The following is a 21,810-nucleotide window of genomic DNA, read 5'->3' on the forward strand; positions in this document are numbered from 1 at the left end:
TGTTTTCTTTATTTTATTTTAGGGTTGTTCATCACTGGTATAAAAATTACAACTGATTTTTTGTATGTTGATCTTGTTTCCTGCAACCTTGATGAATTTATTAGTTCTAATAGTTTGTGTGTGTGCATGCTCACATGTTTGTGTATATTCCTTAGATTTGCATATATGTAAGATCTTGACATCTGCAAATAGAGATAGTTTTACTTCATCCTTCTAATATAGATGCCTTCTTTTATATCTTATATTTTGCCTAGTTGCCCTAGTTAGAATCTTCAGTACAATATTGAATAGAAGTTGAGATTTTTCTTCTTTAAATACAGCTGCTTAAAGCTATAAATTTCCATCTAAGCACTGTTTTAGCTGCATTTCATAAGTTTTGGTATGTTGTGTTTAATTTCCATTTATCACAAGGCATTTTTAAATTCCTTTATGGTTTTTTATTTTCCCTGTGGTTATTTAGGAATGTGTTATATAATTTCCATATATTTGTGAATTTCTCAGATTTCTTTATGTTACCGACTTTCGCTATTCTGTTGTGGTCACAGAACATACTTTGTATGATTTTAGTTCTTTTAAATTTATTAAGACTTGTTTTATGGCCTAACATATGGTATATCTTGGAGAATGTTCCATGTGCACTTTAGGAGAATATGTATTTTGCTGTTGTTAAGTGTTCTGTACATGTCTATTAGGTCCACTTGTTTTATAGTATTGTTCAAGTCCATTTCCTTACTTATCTACTGTTTTATTAGTTTATCCATTTTTGAAAATTGTTTACTGAAGTGTTCAACTACTTCTGCTGAACTGTCTATTTTCCCCATCAATTCTATAAGCTTTGGCTTCTTAAATTTGGGGTCTCTGTTGTTAGGTGCATATATTTATAATTGTCTTATCTTATTGATGGTTTGACTCTTTTAGCATTATAAAATGCCCTTCTTTGTCTCTAGTAATAATTTTTTTATTAAAGTCTATTTTGTTTGATATGGCCTTTACAGTTCTCTTTTGGTTACTGTTTACATGGAATATCTTTTCCATCCTTTCACTTTCAACCCATATGCCACTCAATTTAAAGTGTGTCTCTTGTAGAAATAACATGCAGTTGCACTTCAACAAGGCTAGGGGTGCTGATACCCCTCTCTGTGCAGCCAAAAATCTGTGTATAACTTTTGACTCCCTAGAAACTTAACTACAAATAGCGTACTGTTGACCAGAGGCTTTATCAATAACATAAAGTTAATTAACACATATTTTGTATGTTATATGTATTGCAGACTGTATTTCTATAATAAAGTAAGCTAGAGAAAAGAAAATGTTAAGAAAATCATAGGGAAGAGAAAATACATTTACAGTACTGTACAATCTTTATTTAAATAAATCCACATATAAGAGACCCACAGAGTTCAAACCCACATTGTTCAAGGGTCAGCTATAGTTGGATCATGCTTTTTAATCCATTTTGCCAATCTCTGACTTTAAATTGGAGTGTTTAATCCATTTACATTTTATGTAATTACTGATATGGTTTGTTATTTGTTTTTCATATGTTATGTCATTTTTGTTCTCCTATTCCTCCTCTATTGCCTTCTTTTGTGTTGAATAGATATTTTGTAGGACCACTTTAATTCCCTTGTCATTTATTTTACTATATAATTTTTGTTTGATTCTTTAGTTGTTGTTTTGGCAAATTACCATTAATATCTTAATTTATAACAGTATAGTTCAGATTAATACTAACTTAATTTCAGTAGCATACAGAAACTTTGCTTCTCTGTAGCTCTGTACCTCCCTTCTCCTTTGTGCTTTTATTGTTATAAAATGTATGTCTATGTAAATTGTGCATATATATCATCAGCATATATTTATAATTATTGCTTTATGCACTTGTCTTTTAATTCAGATAGGAGAAAAAAAGTTACAAGCATAAAGACATTTTATATTGTCTTTTACGTTTATATATACAGTTACTTTTACTGGGGCTCTTTATTTTTTCATGGAGATTTGAGTCCCTGGCTACTGTCCTTTCATTTCAGCCTGAAGGGCTCTCTTTAGTAGTTACTATAGGGTAAATATCTCTGAGTGGCGAGTTCTCTATTTATTTTATTTATCTGGGCAATTTTTCTTTCATTTTTGAAGGATAGTTTTGCTATATAAAGGATTGTTACTTGACACCTTTTTTCTCAGGACATTGTATATGTTGTCCCACTGTTCTCTGTCCTCCATGGTTTCTAATGGGAAATCTACTTGGAGTTTGTTGAACTTTTTAGAGGTGTAGATTAATGTTTTTCAGCAAATTTGGGATGTTTCCACCATTAATCCTTCAAATATTCTTATGGCTCCTTTCTCTCTCTCTTCTCTTTCTAGGATTCCGTTATACATATGTTGGTATGCATGATGTTGTCTGAGGCTGTGTTTATTTTCCTTCATTCTTTTTAGTTTCTGTCCCTCAGACTAGATGACATCAATTGATCTATGTTTAGGCTCACTGATTCTTTTTTCTCCTTGTTCAGATTTGCTGTTGAGCCTCTCTAGTTAAATTTTCATTTCAGTTATTGGAGTTTTCAACACTAGCATTTCTATTTCTTTACATCTGATTTGTACCTCCTTATTGATATTCTCTATTTGGGAAGCATTGTTGCCCTATTTTTAAAAAGTTATTTAAACATGGTTTCTTACTTTCCTTTTTTAAGTCTTTTTTTCATAGTTTTGTTGAGGTATAATTGAAATATAACATTGTATACATTCAAGGTGCAAGACATAATGATCTGATACATGTATATGTTATGAAATGATAACCACAGTAAGTAACATCCATCACCTCACATAGTTACAGTTTCTTTTCTTGTGATAAGAACTTCTAATATTTACTTTCTTAGCAACTTTCACATATACAGTAAGTATACAGTATTGTTTACTATAGTCACCATGTTGTATATTATGTCCTCAAACTTATTTATCTTACTGGGAGTTTGTACTTTTTGATCACTTTCACCTAATTTCCCTACCTCCTACCTCCCACCTCTGGCAATCCAAAAATGATCTGTTTCTGGGAGGTTTTTTTTTAAGATTCCACAAAAAGTGAGATCATGCAGTATTTGTCTTTCTCTGTCTGACTTATTTCACTTAGCATAATGCCTTCAAGATCCATCCATGTTGTCCCAAAAGGCAGGAGTGACTTCTTTTTATGGTTGAATAGTATTCCAGGGTGTGGTGTGGTGTGGTGTGGTGTATGTGTGTGTGTGTGTGTGTGTGTGTGTGTGTGTGTGTGTGTGTGTGTATTACATTTTCTTTATCCCTTTATCAATTGATGGACCTTTAAATTGTTTCCATGTCTTGGCTATTATAAATAATGCTGCAGTGAACACAGGGATGTGATTTCTCCATGGGATAGTGATTTCATTTCCTTTGGATATATTCCCAGAAGTGGAATTGCTGGATCATATGGTAGTTCTATTTTTAATTTCTTGAGGAACCTCCATACTGCTTTCCATAGCTACTACCAATAGGACCACATTCCTTCCAAAAGTGCACAAGGGTCTCCTTTTTCTTCACATCCTTGCCAGTATGTGTTATCTTTTGTCTTTTTGAGGATGGCCATACTAACAGGTATGAGGTGATATCTCATTGTTGTTTTGATTTGCACCTCCCTAATGATTAACAGTCACTTTCATGTACCTGTTGGCCATTTGAATATCTTCTTTGGAAAAATATCTATTCTGGTCTTTTCACTATTTTTAAATCAGATTTATTTGTTCTTTTTCTATTGAACTTTATGAGTTCTTTATACATTTTGGATATTAAACTCTTTTCAGATACGTCCTTTTCAAGTGTTTTCACCCATTCCTTAAGTTGCCTTATTTAATTTCTTTGAATATATTTAAACTAGCATATTTAAAGTTTTTATTTAATAATTTAGATGTCTGAATTTCCTCAGGGGCAGATCTTAGTGATTGCTTTCTTGTGAGGCACGTTTTCTTGAATGTCTTGTAATTTTTGGTTGAACATAGGACATCTAAAATAACTAATGTGGTGACTCTGAAAGTCAGATTTTCACTCTTCTTTAGGGTTTTCTGTTCCTGTTTGTTGAAGTTGTTGTTTGTTTGTTTAGTGACTTTTCTGAATTAATTCTGCAAAGTCTATATTCTTTGTTGTGTGTGACCACTATGGTTTATGTTTGGTTATCACAGGCATCATTTCATGATTGGACAGAAATTTCCTTTAATGCCTGAAATCAGTAAGTCCCTAGTCTCTGCCCAGGGGCTTTGCATGCTTATTGGGATGCATCTTCAGCTCTCAGCTGGGCATTTGACAACTCTGCTGTAGTCTTCACATCCTGTTTGCACAGACCCTCAGTGTCAGGCAGAGTGAGAGCTGAGGTCATTCTCTGGGCTCACCTAAGCATGTGCACATACCTAGCCATGCATGTGGTCTTCCAGATTCCCTGGAATACTTTTGCAACTTTTTAAAGCCCCTAGGACATCACATTACTTAGCTTTGTCTTCTGGTGAGTCTATTGTTTGCTCCAACTTTTTTTTCCCTTCTAATCATTGCTTTTATTGTATTCCATAGCGTCTTTCTTTCTTTCTTTCTCCCTCTCCTTCCTTCCTTCCTTTTTTCTCTTTCATAATTGATATACAATCTTATGAAGGTTTCACATGAGCAAATTGTGGTTACTACATTCACCCATATTATCAAGTCCCTCCCACACACCCCATTGCAGTCACTGTCCATCAGCGTAGTAAGATTGTTTGCTCCAAATTTTATTCACTGTTTCAGGCAGCTGTGAAGTTAAGTGCCTGTAATTGTTTCTGTCAATCAACCCTGGGAAACAGGCTTTTGTACTGGGTCAATCTGTACTGGTGAAGTACAGACATCTTTGCAAGTGGAATCTTTCAGGGAACCATTGGACAGGTCAAATAATGACAATTTTCTGGGAATGAGGCATTTAAAGAGTATCAGCCCCGTTCTCCTCCCCGTAGTGGCTTCCAGACTACTGGTTTTAATGACAAGTGCAGGGTCTTGTTTTTCAAGACTCTGGGAGCTAGTGAGTGGAGGATGGGACAAGGGCACATTAAAACACCATGAAGCTTACAATTCTTAGTGAGATTCAGCCATTTTTTTGTGAATAAATGCTCTGTGGCTTGTTCCAAGCCTCTGATTAATTTCCAACATTCTAAAAAAAGTTGATTCTAATAATTTTTGCTAGTTTTCTGGTTGCTTTTATGGGGAAAGGTTTTTTTTGTTACCATTTTGCTGACATCTGACACCTCCTTTGAGAGCACTTCTGTGATGTCTCTTTAACTTATATTGCACATAATCTTTGACCCAACATATCCAGTTTCAGTTTCTTTTTCAAATATGGTCATGTATTTGAGTAAAGACCCTTGGTCAAGGATGCTCATTGAGGAATGTTTGTGGTCACACCACACCCTACCTGAGTGCCTTTTGCTAGGGGACTTATCGTACATGTGACAGCCCAGACCCCCAGTAGAATTCTCTGCAGCTATTACAGAAAGCTAAGAGTTGCCCAGAGAAAAGAGCAAGTTGAAACAGGGTGTGAAATGTGAGCCCTTTAGTTCAGAAAAGGAACCCTGTATGTACATGTAAATAATTTCATGAACACAGGAAAATTCTGGAAGCTTGCACACAAGAAACTATTAATAGTGGATGTCTTTGAGAAGGGGCTGGAGCCTGGGGTGGAAGGGGGCTTACTTTTCCTTACATAACCTTTTGTACTGTTGGGTATTTTTACATGAGCTTATATTGCATTTTCAATTTAAAAACAGGTAAAATAAACAAGCAAACTAGGCAAATAAGTGTGTGAATGCATGGGAAGGCCCCACATGGGTAGGCTCCGGCCCCTTCCCTGTCTCTGGATCCCTGGTTCTGGCTGGAAGAATGAAGAGCACTTCTCTTCAGGCCATGCCCCTACTTTCCCTCCCACAGGGTCCCTAGGCCGGGGTTGGGTGCTCTAAGTCTCATCTCTGTGACTTCACCAGGCACCCTCAGGATTGCCCTATCCAGCCCTGGCTGTGGGCTGCAACTCAGAGAGCCAAGATGTGGGCACTGCAGCTATGTGGGGCAAGAAGAGAGGGTATAGCATCCTTTGAGAGGCCATGATTCTGGAGATTACTGTGAATGAACCCTGCCAGGAAGGTCTGTGTCTGCTCTAGGCATATGCTTGTGCACACACAGGCCACCTCACATGCAGCCAGCATCAGGTCCCTTCCCACCAGCCCGTGGCATCATTCTCTTTGGCTCAAGACAGACTGGCTGCGTGCAGATGCTCATGGGCAGGCAGCTGCAGCCCTCCCTGGGGAGGAGGGCTTAACTCCTTGTGAGAGGCCCAGCACCTGCCCACAAACTCCCCAGCCTCCCCAGCCTCCACTCTGGGTGCGCCTTCAGTGTCCCCAGGGCCCCTCCCCTGCTCAGACGCCCCACTGCTGTCAGGGATTCCCTGTCCCTCACAGACAGCCCTTCCCTGCCAAAAGGGAGAGGACTAGCGGAGAGCCCACGGGGCCCTCAGAGTGGCCCTGGCACCTTTTCCGAAAGACTGTGTGAGGTATGGGGATGGGATCAGAGAATGACGAAACCGGAGGAGGGATGCAAACTCTCCCTCAAGCCTAGAATAAAATATGAGTGAACTGTCAAAGAGTGGACTGTAACTGCCCGAAGTATTTGAAGTCAATGAAGCAGATCAAAAAGCTCAAGTGTAGGAGACCATATGCTCTGCTTCCAGGAAAACCTTTTCCTGAAGGCAGAATGCAAAGGTACCTGCATCAGGCCCTCAGGGTCGGGGCTGTGTGGCCTAGATTGCTGCCCATGGCATATGGGGCTGGGGCCCGGGGTGCCTTTGCCCAAGTGATGGCAGGATGAATGTCTATTCCTCCCCTCAAAGAGGCCATCTGGGACACGTGTGCTTGCAGAAATGTCTTGGTGGCTGGAGGCTGTGCATGTGAGGGGTTCCCAAGGACTCTTGCAGGGCTGGGTGGGGGTAGGGCCCCTGGGAGTTGCAGTTCAGGAGGAGGAGAGCCCAGGCCAGGCTGGTCCTGACCCTTCCCCTCACAGGATCTGCCTCCCTGATCCCCGACATGCACGTACACACTCATCAGGGGACCCCAAATACAAATGTGAGTTCTCTGGCAGAGCCTCTCCCAAGAACTGTAAACAGTAGCCAGGTAACCTTGTGGAGAGGAGAGGGCAGGTGGTCCCTGACCTAGCCCCACAACACCTTCTTTGGAGAATTCCTAGGAGGTCACAGGTCCCCCTGGGTCTTCCTGATTCCTGGGACAGCCAAGTGAAAAGCCTGAGTGGACGTGTTCTTGATGGGGCACAGCGGTCCCAATGCTTTCTGGCTTCCTGGGCCCTCCCCCACAGAGCAGGGAGGGCATGGGTCCCAGGGTCTCTCAGTGACACTGGCCTCACCAGGACTGATGCCCAGGATAGCCCCTACCTGGCTGACCTGCGGGTACCCACAGAGCAGGTGACAACCTTCACCTGGCCCAGTCCCACTACAGGCAGGGAAACAGGGCAGAGAGGGCATAAGGAGGTGAAGGCAGCACCATGTGCTTCCCTTGGAGGGCTGGGCAAGTCACGCTAACAGTGGGGGCAGCAGTGGACGCTGGGCCAGGACACTGCAGACACCAGCAGGCAGCAAAGGGGGATTTGGCTTGGATCCATGAGTGCTGCCCATTGGGACCAGAGGTGAGGGGTGCAGAGATGTGTGGGGACCCTGTATGGGCCCGGGTGTGTTCTGTCCACACCGAGGGCACATGGCCCCAGTGACCAAGAGCCAGTGGTGGATGGGGCAGCAATAGCGCAGCTGAGTCCTTTCTACACAGAGACCAGGAAACCACGAGCATACAGGGAGGGCATGGTGGGAGGGTGCTGGCTCCAGGCATCTCAACCAGCCCTGCTCACCCTACCAGCCTGCACTGCCGGCTCCACCTTGCTGCCCGGCAGCCTCAGGACTTCATTTGAAAGGATCATTTCACCAGTTCAGATGGGGAAACCGAGGCCCACAGACATGCTGGTCCACTACCTGCACACAGATCCCTGTGCCACACAGTGGCCTGTGCTGGGGCCTGCTCCACAGTCGCTGGGCGGGCACTGAGTCCTTTCATCTTAGGAGGAACTGTTTATGGATTCTGGACTATTGTTATTCTGGCGAGTGGCCCGCCCTGCCCACCGTGGCTAGGATGGTCTAAAACAGTGAAGTGCTTCCATCCGGTTGGGAACAGCTACTGTCCAGTCAGCCCCAAAGGGTTAAAGCTGATACCCCAGCTGCTCTGGGACTGCTCAGGGCTCGAAGGTGAAAGCCTCCCAGGGAGCACTCCTCTCTCTAACCCTCCAGACCCAACTCAGCCACTCTGCTGCTGGGGAATTCCCAGGACAGCCCTATGTGTCCAGGCACCCTCACTATAGGCCCTTACCCTAGTGTTTCTGGGTCTTGATTGTGCCAAGCTCCTTCCAGCCTGGGGGCCTTTGTGCTTGCCGAGCCCCCACCTGGTACACTCTTCCTGGCACCTTTACAGGCTGGCTCCAACCCAGCATCGCAATCTCAGCTCCAGGCCCACCTGCCCACAGAGGCTCCTCTGACCCACAGGTTCTATACCATTTCCTTTCTCGTCTCCAGTTGTATTTTATTCCTTTGTTTGCTTGTTTACCATTTGACCTTCCTGAGAGGGAGGATTCATAAACCCTGAGAGCAGGAACCATGTCTTAGAGAACTTGGCACATGTTAAATGTTCATTTTAAAAAATAAATGACTGAATAGTCTAGTTAGGAATGCAAATTACCAGCCAGTTGTTGACAAACCCTCCAATAAGGAGCTGGAAGAGGGCTGCAGACCCAGGGCCTTCTGCTTCATTCCTCTGCACCCTCGTCTGAGGCAGACATCACTAATCTAACACAGAATAGTCAATTCATGGAGCCCAGACAGCTCTGATCCTCACAGTGAGGCACTCCAGGGAGCCACTAGCCCTCCTTGAGAGGTGGGGGGAGGAAGATGAGGATGCACATCATGAGTGGGTTGGCAGTCCAAGGTGAAGCCCTTGAGGATGCTCCAAGGGTCAGAAGGGCTTCTTGGAGGAGGTAACAGGGAGGACCTGAAAGGTACTAGGTGCAGAGGAGGAAGGAGAAGGATAGTTTGGAGGGTGGGAAATAACGTAAGTCTTGGATGTGGAGGACATATCCCCAAGACAATAAAAGCCAGCCTGTGCAGGGAAGAGGGCATCTGTCAGGCTGGCTTGGGGATCCACTTGCCTGCTGCCAATCAGCTCCAGCAGTGTGTCCCACATAGGGCCTTCTGGTCTGTCAGCTGGAGGAAGCTAGCGAGGTGTAGGGAGAGAAGTGACGAGTGCTGGGAAGGTACACCAGAACACCTTCCTGGTGTGCCTTCTGGATCCACGTGACACAGAGCGGAGAGGCTGCCTCTGAGGACCCAGGTGTCTGGAGGGTAATGCTCCCATTGCAGCCATGCTGTCTGATGCAGTCTTTCCTTACACCCAACCAGGAGGGTCCTCAGGCTTCTCTGACCCTCCCTGCTGCCCCATATGCCCTGGGCGCCCTCCTTCTCTTGTTGTACCACTGCTGGCAGAAGCAGGTCTCCCTTCTTCAGGAACCTGTGACAGGGCTCAAGGGCAGGCCCCCTGTGGGCTGTCCAGCACTGCCTCCCACCAGGCATCCTCAGGAGCACTAAAACCTTAAGGCCCATGTTAGAAAAAAAGCATGCATTGTGTGATGCTGATGACAGAGCTATTCATGCTTGATCAAGATAGTGAGGAAAAGAAGAGCAAAAGGGGGCCTGAGGGGGGCAGAGGTCAGCACAGGCAGAGGCCCTGGTTAGCCTTTCAGTGCATGGGCCAGTCTGCTCAGTAGGCATACACGTGCACATGGATGCACACAGGCACCTGCACACATGTGTGTGCATGCACGACACACACACACTTCTGTACAAAGCAATCACATGCAAATACTCTCACACACACATACATGTGCACCACATAAGGTCCCATGTGCACATACACACACATGCAGATGTGTTGTGCTTTAAACCATGGCTGCTGCCAAAGAGTGGCTGTTCTCCTGTGAGGTGCCTCAGGGAAACCACTCTGTTGTCCATTTCTCTCCTGTTCCTATCAGGGACACTGGCCTCCTCCCTTGCGCTGCTAACTCTTGGTATTACCTTTAGCACACATTTGGCAGAGTCACAGATAAAAAGGATGACTCAGGACTTTTTGTTGCCGTGAAGCAATGGCCCCTTGTTGATGGGCCTTTCCAGCTTCTCCACTTGGAGGAAGCTTCCCCCCTCCAGGCTCTGAGGTGGAGGCTCTCCAGGCTGTGCAAGGACATCCACCCTGTCCTTGTCCCGCTGTGCGCTGGTCTATTCTCCAGGCAGCACAGGTGACGGGTGGGTGCTGAGGGCTTTGTGTGGGGAAGGGTCTCTCTCATCTTTCCCTTCATGCTTCCCACCTTCACTCCCCCACAGATACTTCACTAGGCTCTTTCTGGGTGCCTGGTTTACCTCCTGACCAACTTTATCTCTGGGGAAGTTACCTTCCAGCAGCCTCCTACTGACCTCTGGCTCATCCTCCAGCCCTGCAACTGCCCTGGGCCTCACTGGGTCCCTCTGCCCTGAGGATGCCCTGGTGACTGCCCTCATGCCCTGTGTCCCCACCCTCCTCTCCCTGGTGACTGCCCCCATGCCCTGTGTTCCCACCCTCCTCTCCCTGAATGGCTCCTCACTGTCCCCTCTGCATGTTTGATGGGCTGCCCATCAGTGCCACGGCCCTGGTCTCCAATCTGCATTCTGACGCCATCTCCCAGAGCAGCACCCGCAGCTGCCAAGGCAGGATGTTGAGGATGGGGCCTTGCTGCACCTTTCTAGCAAGGTCGGGGGCATTTGGTCAGGTCTGAGAGCCCCTGTTTGGAGGGAGCCCCCTAATCCAGGGTTCCCCCATTTCCTCCTGCCCCTGCATCTGTGACAGCTCCACGGTGCTGCTGAGTCCTGGATGGGGAGGCAGGTTGTGGACCCCTGGCCAGCAGAGCCAGCCCACAGCAGCTCCAGAACGTGACTCCAGGAAGAGCTTCAAGACACCTCTTGGATTCCAGGAGGTGGAAGCAGATGGATGGATTTTGGGAGCCTCGTGTGAAAAGACATTACAAATCTTCTGTGGCACCTTAACACATTTCCCGAAGGAACACATGTGTACAGATGGAGATGCTGGTCCCCAGCTGATGAGAAGAGCTGTGCATTTGCAGGTTTGGCTGGTGAGTTGTGCTCCTGGAGTGTGGGAAGCAGGCTGCCCTCTCCAGGGGACCACTGAGCAGGGCAGCCCTGACCACCCCCCTACCACCACCCCATGTGAAGCAGGGAGTGGGGCAGAGGGGCTGGCCAGCATGAAGGACATTAGGAGGCCCCCCTCAGCTACTGCAGGGTCTCATGGAACACTTGGAAGAAAGTAGTTCTGTGGCCAAATACCTTTGAGACACACTTGCCTGGTGCTCCCTCCAGAACATGGCAGCCCCACACAAGGATGCCTGGCAGAGGGATGAGTGGGCGGGAAGCCAGCAGGCTGCTGCTTGCCAACGGGGCCTGGGGGCTTTTTATCTAATTCTCACAAAGGCATGGTAAGAACTGGAGGGATTTCCAGCCCTGCTTTGATCTGCAAGATGCTGAGAAGCTCTGTGGAGAACCCAGTGCTCACTCAGTGTTGCTCCCCAAACCCTGCTCTCCTGCAGCCCTGGGACCATGGTACCTACCCCTGGGGCATGCTGGCCTGAGGCCACAGATTCCCAGGAGACAGGCCAGCCCCATATTTGTGTCACCTTCCTTTGTGGGCCTGGAGCAAGTCTGAACACTGTTCTGGGCCTCCAGCCCCTCACCCTGAGGCTGGCTTCTCTGAAGGCATGTGACCTCCGGCTGGCACTCCTCTGGCCTTGGGGAACACGGTCCATCTGTCCAGGAGAGTGGTTTGTCTCTGGGTGGTGGTGAAGTAGGAAGTGCACCTGCTTGGCTCCCAGCCTGTTGATGGGAGAGTAATGGCAGGGCCCCAGTGCATGAGCAGTCTGCGTGGCTAGTTAGTGCCGGTTACCCACCCAGCTACACACCGACAGGTGGGGGCAGCTCTCCCTTAATCTGCTGATATGTCAGGATGAAAAGGAGAGCTGAGTCAAAGGGCAGACAGGCTGTGGAGGTTCCTGCCCCACTGGGGTCGCTGATTTAGGCAGAGTGGTTACCTCTGTGATAGGAGGGCATCAGAAGGGTCTGTGTCTCCTCCCAGTTCTATACCCCAATACTTTTTGCTCCTGTGGTGCCTAAAATCATTAATGATTCATTTGCTTAGAGTGTTATTCTCCGAAAGGGAGTATTGATGGGACTGTGTTAGGAAAATGCAGAGGCCTATGTGGGTTCTCCAGTGGGCATCAAAACTCCCAACTGGCCCAGGTCCCTTGGGGACAGGGTCACCAGCCATTGAATTTTCAACTGTTGAAACACAGAACTGGCACGCTCTTCCCTGGGTGTCTGGCACACCTGCCATGGAGTGTGCTTGGGTGTGAGGGCCACTCCAGGAGAGTCGACCAACCCTCTGGCCACACGTCCCATGGGTTCCTGTGAAGTGCTCCTAGGAAAGGCTTCAGTAGACTGTTGCTGAGTGCATGCAGCCCAGGCCACCCCCCGAGGGCAGGTACACAGCTTCTGTGTCCATGAGCCCTCAGAACTAGATACTGAGTAGTAGAACTAAGCTCACCAGATGCTTGGTTCATTTTGCTTCGTGTTTTGCTGACTACCCAGTGAGTCGGGCATCACAAACCTGCTTCACACCCAGGAAACAATAATTCAGGGGTGCACGCCTCACCTGACCCACTCAGGGCTTGGCTGAAGCTCGGCCTGCCTGGCTGCAGGGTGATGAGGCTGCGGAGGGGTGGAGGCCTCAGCAGGCTGGTGTGGGGAGGGGAGTCAGTGCAGGAAACAGAACCCTGTGGTCATCTGCTCCTTCTCCCTTGGGGTCCAATCCTGGGTGCCATGCAGACTCACCCAGGCCTGTTGGCTGCCTGGCCTCCTCCCCACCCTGAAACCTGAGTCTCTGGGGTCTTAGCTTCTGCTAATGTCTTTGTTGCAATCCTTGTCAGCACCCTGGTGGGGGTACTTGGGTTCCTGCTTCCTCTCTTCTGCAAGGTCAGTAACCCCTCCTTAGGCCACTTTCCATCTTCTAAAACTAAGACCTTGCAGGCTGTGCCTTTTTAAAGGAGGGAGCAGGCATGTTCACCAGAGAGGGCCTTTGGTCTTGGGGGGATGAGGAGAGGGAGGCCAAGGCTCCCAGTGTCCCTAAAATGCTCTTTCCTTCAAGTCATTTCTCGAGGTGTGGCCCACAGCAGACTTGGAAGGCTCTTGGTGCTCAGGTGAGCTGCCTGGGGTGTTATTTCTTGTTTTTTTTTTCTCTCTTAACTTTTTAAACATAAATTGTTCTGAGGTGTAATGTACATACACAAATGTGCATGAGACATAAGCATGTGCAGCTCAGTGGTTTTTCAAGGGGATGATACCTGGGTAGCAGGCATCAGCCCCAGCAGGCCCCTGGGAGCTTGATGTATGTGGGATCCTGATCAACTGTTTCAGGCCTAGTTTCTTCTGCTCCTTGTGGAGGTGGTGAGATGGTTGTCTTGTCTGCTCTCATTGCTCTGCTGGGTGGCCACAGCACAACATGCTGTGGTCTGAGCCAACGCGAGGCCTGCTGCTACAGACATGCACATGTGTCCTCTGGTGTGAGCACACTACCCCTGGGGAGGAGTTTCTCAGCTGTCCTGGGCACTATGAGACTGTCTTCCCACGTGGCTCTACCCCCTTGGCCAGGAGTTTCCTCTGTGCCATGTCCTCGTCAGCACTTGGCATTTTCTGCGTGTTCATATTAGCCATTCTGTGGGTGTGTGGCAGTATCGCGCTGTGGTTTTCATTTCCCTTCCCCTGGTGACTAATGAAGCTGGGTGCTGTTTCTTGTTCATCACCCTTTGGATATCCTCTTTTGCAAAGTGCCTCTTCAAGTCTTTTGCCCATTTAAAAAAAAACTGAGTTTTCTTTTTTGATTTGTATGAGTTCTTTATGTATCCTGGACCGTAGGTCCATGCTGGAAATAGACATCTAAAGTACATCTGCCTCCATGCACACACACACACACACACATTTATTCAACAGGCAGGTGTCAAGTGCCTCCATGGGCAAATGTGTCAAAGTCACTGGAGCAGAGCTGGGAACACAACAGAGACCCCACGCTGCACTCACAGAGTTCAGATCTCCCTGGGGGGCTCATCTGAGTGGAAAGAATATGTTCCACTGCAGTAACCGTGAGGAGGAAAGTTCTGTGGGAGAGGAAGTGCTGAAGTGAGGTTAACACTACAAATATGTCACTGAGGAGGTGACATGTCGGTGGAGACCCAGAGGGAGAGCAGCGGGTGAGTGGGGCCTTCAGGGGCTGGTGCAGAGCCAGGGGAGCGCCGGAGGCTGGAGGTCTCGGATGAGGGGCAGTCAGCTGGAGGGCCACAGTGCTCTGGCTTTCATTCCTCCCAGGTTTTGGGCAGAGAAGGGGCAGGACAGTCCCTGGCTGCTGTGTTGAGGGGGCGTGGGTGGAAGGAGAGACAGTAGCCAGGAGCCCCTTGCAGTAGGTCCAGCCTCCAGTCCCAGTTTCCTGTGTGTCCCAGGTGTCTGCACTCATGAGGATGTCCAGGGCTGTTGTCATCCCAGAACTGGGCTTCCCTGCTGTTTGATCTCCCATCCTCCAAGTGTCCTCTCTTGGCCAAGGGATGGTCAAACTGCTCCTGGCCCTATGTCCAGCCCACACAGTCTGGGGTATCCCTTCCTATATGCCTCATCTTTCCAGAAGCCCCTGGCCATACCACAGAAGGCTCATTCTCCACTTTCTACAGCTGACTCTGGCAAGGTAAGGGATTTCTGTGTCAGTCACAAGTGCTCCCTGCAGAACCTTGCTCCCTGTGCCTAGCCCCACCCATAGCTTCAAGCAGGGGAACAGCCCAGCAGGGGTCAGCCCTGGCCTGCCCATCCCCCCACCTTGAGCACCAGGAAGGATGTAGATACAGTTGAGGTACACACATGAATGCTGAGGTCACACCTGTGAGCAGAGGAGAGCGTGTCATCCGCGTCTGCAAAGACATTCCTGCTGCAGAGACAACAGGCAGAGGGGCCCTCCTTCCTTCTGGGGGACGCATCTACCTTATGGAGGTCCTGGGATGCTTTGCGAAATCTATGGGTGAGCGTGCGTGGGGAACAGCTCTGTGACCACACAGGAAGGCGCTGTGAGGCTGCAGTCAGCTCAACTGCCTCCTCTGGGCTGTCACATCTAGAGAGGCAGAGAAGGCTTACTCTGGGTGCAGTGACAGCAAGGGTAACTGTCCACAAACTGCTTGAAACACTGCTGTGGCCACATTAGGGCCAGATGTCCCACAGGGCTGGGATAGGCCTGAGGACTATGGGTAGATGCCTGGCAGGCTTCCCCAGGGCAAGACCCCAGGCCTCACCTCTCTGGGTGCTCTGGACCTGTCTGAGGGAGTAGGGTGGCTGGGCAGGCTCAAGACCCAAGGGCCTAGGCTGGTCCTGGTGCCACAAGTCAGTTCCAGAGGCCATTGTGAACTCTGCACCCTCCAGCTGGCCTGAAATGAGATGCAGAAGCAGCAGGAGAGGACAGTGTGAAAGCAGGGTGGGGGAGGTGATGAGTCACCAGTGTCTGCCTCCCTGAACATTTCTGCCTGGTGTGTCTCCCTCACATCCCCAGGGGCTGTAGCTCCCAGGGCAGACTCCAGAGTAGTGAGAGCTGGGTTCCAGTCCTAGTAGAGAAAGTGTGGGGAGGGGTGGGCCAAGCTCTAAGGAAGGGAGGCCTGTCTCCAAGCTCCTGCATCCTCTGGGGAAGGCTGGTGAATGGACCCAGCACACCCCTCATTCCTCAAGATAGAAATAACTGCCCACCAAGACTCAGCCTGGTGGCTAATCTTGCTACTGGCAAGGGAGCAGGCAGATGAGAAGGGGTGGGAACAGACAAGACTGCTGGGCAGAGGGGTGGACCTCCTGGGACCAGGCTAGGCACAGACAGGGCACCTCTGCGCATCCCGGCCTGGGCTGGCTCATGAGCTTTCCTGGGCTGTTTCAGCCCCTCGCTGGGCACCCCTGCTCCTCCCTGTCCAGAGGATGTCCGTTCTTCTCAGCGGTATCTGCTGCAGGAGCCAGCGCAGCTCCCTCCTCCACCGCAGCCCGGGCCCTCTGGTCTCCCACCTCCCCGAGAGGACGCTGTCGGTGCCTTTCACCTCTTCCATTCAAATTCTCGGAGCCCGGGCCGGGGCCGCAGCGGAGAGCTGCAGCAAGACCTGCGCCGATGCTATTTCTTCGGGGCTCGGGGGCTCCCAGGTTGGAACGATGCCCTCTCTGTCTCAGCCTAGTCCCTCCACAGAGCAGCTGCCGTGCCCCACGTTCACCCAAAGAAATGCTGGAGTCGCGGTGTGGAGGGAGTGCCCCGACAGGGTAGCTGGCAACCCCAGCGCGGGCAGAGCTCCTGCCGCAGCTCGTGGGTGCAGGCGGGTCTGGGAGAGGCTCCCGGGTGTAGGAGCCGGGGGCTCTCGGCCAGCGAGTCTCTCCAACCCGGCCTTGCCGTGGCGCCGAGCCCCGACCCACAGGGCGCCCCCAAACCGACGCCCTGCCACAGCCTTTGAGCTCCTGGCGACCCGAACTCCGCGCAGCCGGTGCGTCCGGCCCCGCCGCGACCCCCTCCCGGCTCCCTCCCGGTCCCCCTTCCTGCTCCCTCCCGTCCGGTTCTCGCCCCACCCCGCCCAGGCTCCGCCCCGCCCCGCGGGAGGCTGCGGCCGGGTGGGGAGGTGCCGGGAGATCCGTGGACGCCGCCGGGCGCGATCTTCCTCGGCGCTCAGAGAGGAGCGCGGCCGCACGCGGGGCGCCTGTGGCGCCAGGGACAGCGCAGGGACTGGGCAGCCAGCATGTTTCTGGAGTCCGAGGTAGGGCTGCGGCTCGTGGCAGGTGCGGGGCGGCGGGTCGCGGAGGCAGCGGAGTGGGCGCACTCACAGGGCAGCCCTCTGGTTGCAGCCAGAGCCCGGGCCTGGGGCTTCCTGCGCCGCCGAGCTCTGGAAGAGGTGTTGATCCTCCCGCAGGGAGTGCGATCATCCCGAACCGGAGGGAGGGAGCCTGTCCTTGGGAAGTACAACCTCTTCGTGTCCCCCACTGCCCACTGCGGCCGCCTGGGGCCACGTGGGCGGCGCCCAGGGCTCAGAGCTGGTGGGCGCCCTGGCCTCCACTGCCCTTCCTGGAATGGCCTGCTTACACCAGTGATCATCTATGGCTGAGTGGCACCTGTAAACCCGGTAGGGCCCCTGTGGGGTGATCAGATCCTGGGAGGCAGGAGTCAGCAGCCCCAGCGGCTGGGCTGGCAGGAGGGTGGCTGCCCTTGGATCGGCGGTCAGGCTGGGAAGAGCCAGACCACCCTGGATCCTTTCCCAGCCTTGAGGGGCACAGAACCACCTGTTTGCCCTGGAGGACGTGTGGGGAGAGGGGGAGGTATGTGATGAAGTGGGCACGTGGGAGGTGTGTATGTGCCTATGTGATGTGTGGGTAGGAGTTGAGAGTATGTGAAAATGAGGGCATGTGTATATATGGGATGTGTGTGAGTGAGAGAGGGGGAAGTGTGTATGGGGGCAGGATTGTGCCCTGTGGGCCCACAAATGCTTGTGCATTTGAGAGTGGCCCTCCAGGTTGGGGCTGCAAGGACTGTGGGCTCCCAGGTAAGGTGCAACTTCCTAGCTAACTGAAGGCATGCTGAGAACTCGTCCTGGAATTAATCCTGAGCATGAGGCAGTGTTGCATTTCCATGCCTGTTAAAATGCTCCCCTTGAGATGGACAGGCAGTGTGGTTCAGAGGCAGGGTGCTGCGGCTGCTCCAAGCCCCCTTAGCATGTTGCTGACTGGCACAGACCTGGGACCTCAGGCCCAGGGCAGATTGTGGGTGCAGACGAGGGCCTGGCTGTGCCAAAGAAGCAGGACTCACTTGTTCCTTCATTCATTCACTTATGCAGCACCCATGTCTTGAGCACTTGCTGTGTGCAGGCTCTGTGGATTCAGTAGGGAACCAAATACAACATCCTGTCTCATGGAGCTCACCTTCTAGCTAGGGAGGCAGGAAAAAAAGCACAGTCAATAAAACATGGAATGTTACATGGTGGTAAGTGCTAAAGAGAAGAAGTAAAGCTGGAAAGAGGACCAGAACATATCAAGGGTGCATGGGTCAGGACAGTTTAGGTTATCCACAGTAAGAAAACAACTCCCCAAACCCAGTGACTTACAGCAATACCGTGTAACTGCCACTCATGTGCCCACCCCAGGTTGGCTGGGCCATGCTCCAAGCATTCCTCACTCAGGGCCCTGGGCTGACAAGCCCCCTGACAGAGGGGAGAGAGACACCTGCACTAGCATTTTAATACCCCAGCTCAGAGTGCCACATATCACTTCTAGTTGACTTTCTTAAGCCAGATGGGTCACATGGCTCCACTCAGTTTCACTAAGAACAGTAATGACAATTCTGCTCAGCCTGGCCAGCAGGGGACCAACACGTTACACTGGCTTCCTGCGAGGGGGTGCTGTTTGTACTTGGGTGGGGTGGTGGGGGGAGGCATGTGTTTGATGCCCTGACAGAGGGAGAAAGGAGATCAGTGACATTAGGAGGGGAGGCCATACCAAGAAAGGGCTTTGAAGAGGAAGTCACTTCTGTCCAGGGGCCAGACTGGAGCAGGGGGTGGGGGGGGAAGAGAGTGGGGCCAGTGCAGTGGCCCAGGGGCTCAGACAAGGAAGGGAGCAGCTAGATGAGCAGAGCAGGCCTGTTTCAGACATACTCTGGAGGTAAAATGAGAGGCTTTGCTGGTGGCAGAGATGGCGAGGAGGTAGGCCAGTTCCAGGAAGGGAAAGGATGCAGGTGGGTGTGCAGGGCCCTGGACATTCGACACCCTCAGGTAGATGCTGCCTAGGTGGGGTGGGCAGTCTAGAGGTCAGGGAGAGGTCTGGCTGGAGTGCTAATATGGGGCCCCAGCTTGCTCCATCCTGTGGGCCCCTTGCTGCCCCCTGGCCACACTGCTTACTTTGGTACTTGCTGGCTCTGGACAGCGAGGCCTTGGGCCCAGCTTGCTCCAGGAACCATGCCCTGTCTTGCTGGGACTGCCTGCTGGTGGGGGACCTTCATGTGAGCCCACCAGGGCAAGCAGAGTAAGCTGAGGTGGCTGCAGCATCTTGTGTCGACTTGGCTACTGTGTGTGTTGGAGGCTGACCCGGCACAGGAGCACTAGGGTAGCCCCGTGGGTGGGTTGTTCCCCACCAAGCACAGAGATCACAGTGATGTAGTCTCTGGGGGCTGTGCAGTCTGGAAGGGTCACTTGGAGGAGTCACACACTGGCTTTGGGATGGGTAGGATTTGACTCAGGAGTGAAGTGGCCCAAGACAGAGCTGAAGTACTTGTGAAGCTGCCTGTGCCACTCCTCGGAGCTCCTTGGGCCTCACCCTCCAGGGGAGCTGCTGGTGAGTGAGCAGAGGCGGGCTGGCTCTGTTGGGACTGTGGTGTTAGCCAGGGAACCGGTCTAGCTCCTCGCTCTTCCTTCTAATCCGCCAGAAAACCCTTGGTCATTCTCAGATGCTCACCTTAAAATCACCTCCGTTAGGCTGCCCTCCCTGACTTCTCCCTACAGAGTTAGTTCCCCCACTCTCATACCTCCTTAGCACCCAGCACTGACCCCTGATGCTGCATTGCTCACACTGCACCTTGGGGTTACATCTGTGTCTCCTGGCAGACACTGAGGTCCCTGGGCTCTTCTATTTCCAAGTGTGTGGCACAGGTCAACAGGGCCTTGTGGATGTTTGTTGACTGAAACAGTAAGGGAAAGAACAAATACGAGGACTGAAAATAGCCCATAGAGACTGCCTATTCCTGCTTCTTTGTTTTACACATGTGGAGACTGCACCCAGCCCATGGCTTGCCTGCATTCAGCTAGGAGGTCAGGAATCAGAACTGGTTCCCAGGCCAGGATGCCTTTACTCTGCTAGGTTCTGGGCTAGCTGGTCCCTGGGGGTTCCAGGACAAGGGGGAATCCTGAGGCAGACAGGCTGAGGGGCCTTTGGGTGAGCAGTCCAGTGGGAGCATATGGACGATGCGCCAGGGTCTCTGGAGGAGGAAGGCACCAGCTTCTCTCCCCTCTGGAGCCCTGCGGATCCCAAGGGCTCTGGCCCTGTGGTCAGGTGTCACCAGTTTGCCAGTGGGGTTTCTCTGGCAAACCCACTGCCCTGTGTCTCAGCCTCCAGAGGAATAACCCACCCTCACTGTCCCCCTCACACCTGCCAGCCTGGCTGGGGCCAAGCCCATAGCATTTCCCAAATGTCACTGTGGCTGCCACGAGAGCCACCCCCTGTCCATGGTGGCACCGGAGAGTGTGAGTCATAGGACATGTAAGTCAGCTCGAGGGTCTCCTTTTACCCTTACGAGGTCGCTGTTCCAGTGACACAAGTGGAAGCCTAGGCCTGAGGTCTAAGGCTGCTGCAGCACCAGGAGCCCGGGGAGCCGACATTCATTCTGGGGCTGGCCGACCCCAGGGACTGGCTTCCCTGCAGGCACCAGAGCCAAGGCAGCTCCTCAGAAGAGGGATGGCAGGTTCCTGGAGGAGGCTGGAAACTGGCAGTGCCTGGCCCAGAGAGTGGAATGGGGCTGTGTCCTGGTCATGTGGCCAGGAAAGGGGCTGCAGGCTGGGTGGCTGACCTCCGCAGCAGAGCAGGACCACTGCGGACAGTGTGGCCCTGGCCAGTGGCTGGGAGATCTGCACAGCCTGGTGGTCCCAGGGACCCACACATCCAGGCTCCTGCTCACACACGTCCCTCCCCCTACTGCCACCAGAGTGGACCTCACAGCGCCTGCTCTACATGGGCTGAGGGGGGATGTCTTTGGGGCTGGGGACTGCTATACCTAGGGGAGGTAGATAGGTAAACTATTGATTTTTAAAAATATATGTTAGGTAATTGGTAATTGTAGTCTCTTATTAGTTTGAACAGATTTTCAGTTTGGCTTCCTGGAAAACCCGAGAAATAATTCATATTACCTTCACATAAGGAACATTCTACTTCTTTATTTCTAATGTATCGTTTATTTATTTTCTTACTGTGTATTTTTAAAGGCACAAAGAAGCATTATATAATAGCAGTTGTCCTTGGCTTGATCTTCACTTAATGAGAAGGCCTATAATGTTTTCCTGTGAAGTCTGAAATTGGCCCTAAATTTCAAATAGATGTTCTTCCTCATGAATAGTACACTCCATTCCTGCATTAATTGCCAAGAGTGTACACCAAGAATAGATACTCAGTTTCATCGAAGGCTGTTGTATATCTAGCAAAATCATCAAATTTCTTTCCTCCTTGGACTTATTAATGTGTTGACTTCTTAGCTTCTCTGAGCTAAATCATCCTCATGTTTCTGGAATAAATCCCACTGGGTCAGGCTCCATTGTGCTGCTGGTATGTTAGGATATTTTTCATCTATATTCATAGGCCAGAATTTATCCATACTTTTCTATTAGGGAACATTTTGTCACATTTATAAATCATGGTTATGTTAGCTTCATAAAGTGAATAGGAAAGGTTTTCAATATGAATTGTGTAGTTGAAATAGTTTAAATATCATATAATATTTTATTCTCCAAGGCTTAAAATAATTCATTTTGGAAACTGTCTCAGCCAGCACTTGGTTTTATTTTTCCCTGAGGTTCAGTTGGTTGACAGCT

The 21,810-nt window shown here is 50.5% G+C and overlaps 1 protein-coding gene across 4 annotated transcripts in view; it reads left to right on the forward strand.

The window, feature by feature from the left end:
• RASGEF1A (RasGEF domain family member 1A) overlaps nucleotides 1-21,810 on the forward strand; it is a 78,199-nt gene that overhangs the window by 30,945 nt on the left and 25,444 nt on the right. The window contains exon 2 of one of the 4 annotated variants that reach the window (XM_036926586.2): nucleotides 10,986-11,268. The exons of 1 other annotated variant lie outside the window; for it this stretch is intronic. In XM_036926586.2, coding sequence (XP_036782481.2) covers nucleotides 11,203-11,268 — 66 coding nt within the window. In that variant the 5' untranslated portion in view covers nucleotides 10,986-11,202. Of the gene's footprint in view, nucleotides 1-10,985; nucleotides 11,269-16,864; nucleotides 17,030-21,810 lie in introns of those variants that run through there. 2 more of the 4 variants (XM_036926587.2, XM_036926589.2) reach the window with 2 other exon arrangements.

Source organism: Manis pentadactyla, chromosome 8 (assembly GCF_030020395.1).
Source record: "Manis pentadactyla isolate mManPen7 chromosome 8, mManPen7.hap1, whole genome shotgun sequence".
Taxonomy (NCBI): Eukaryota; Metazoa; Chordata; class Mammalia; order Pholidota; family Manidae; genus Manis; species Manis pentadactyla.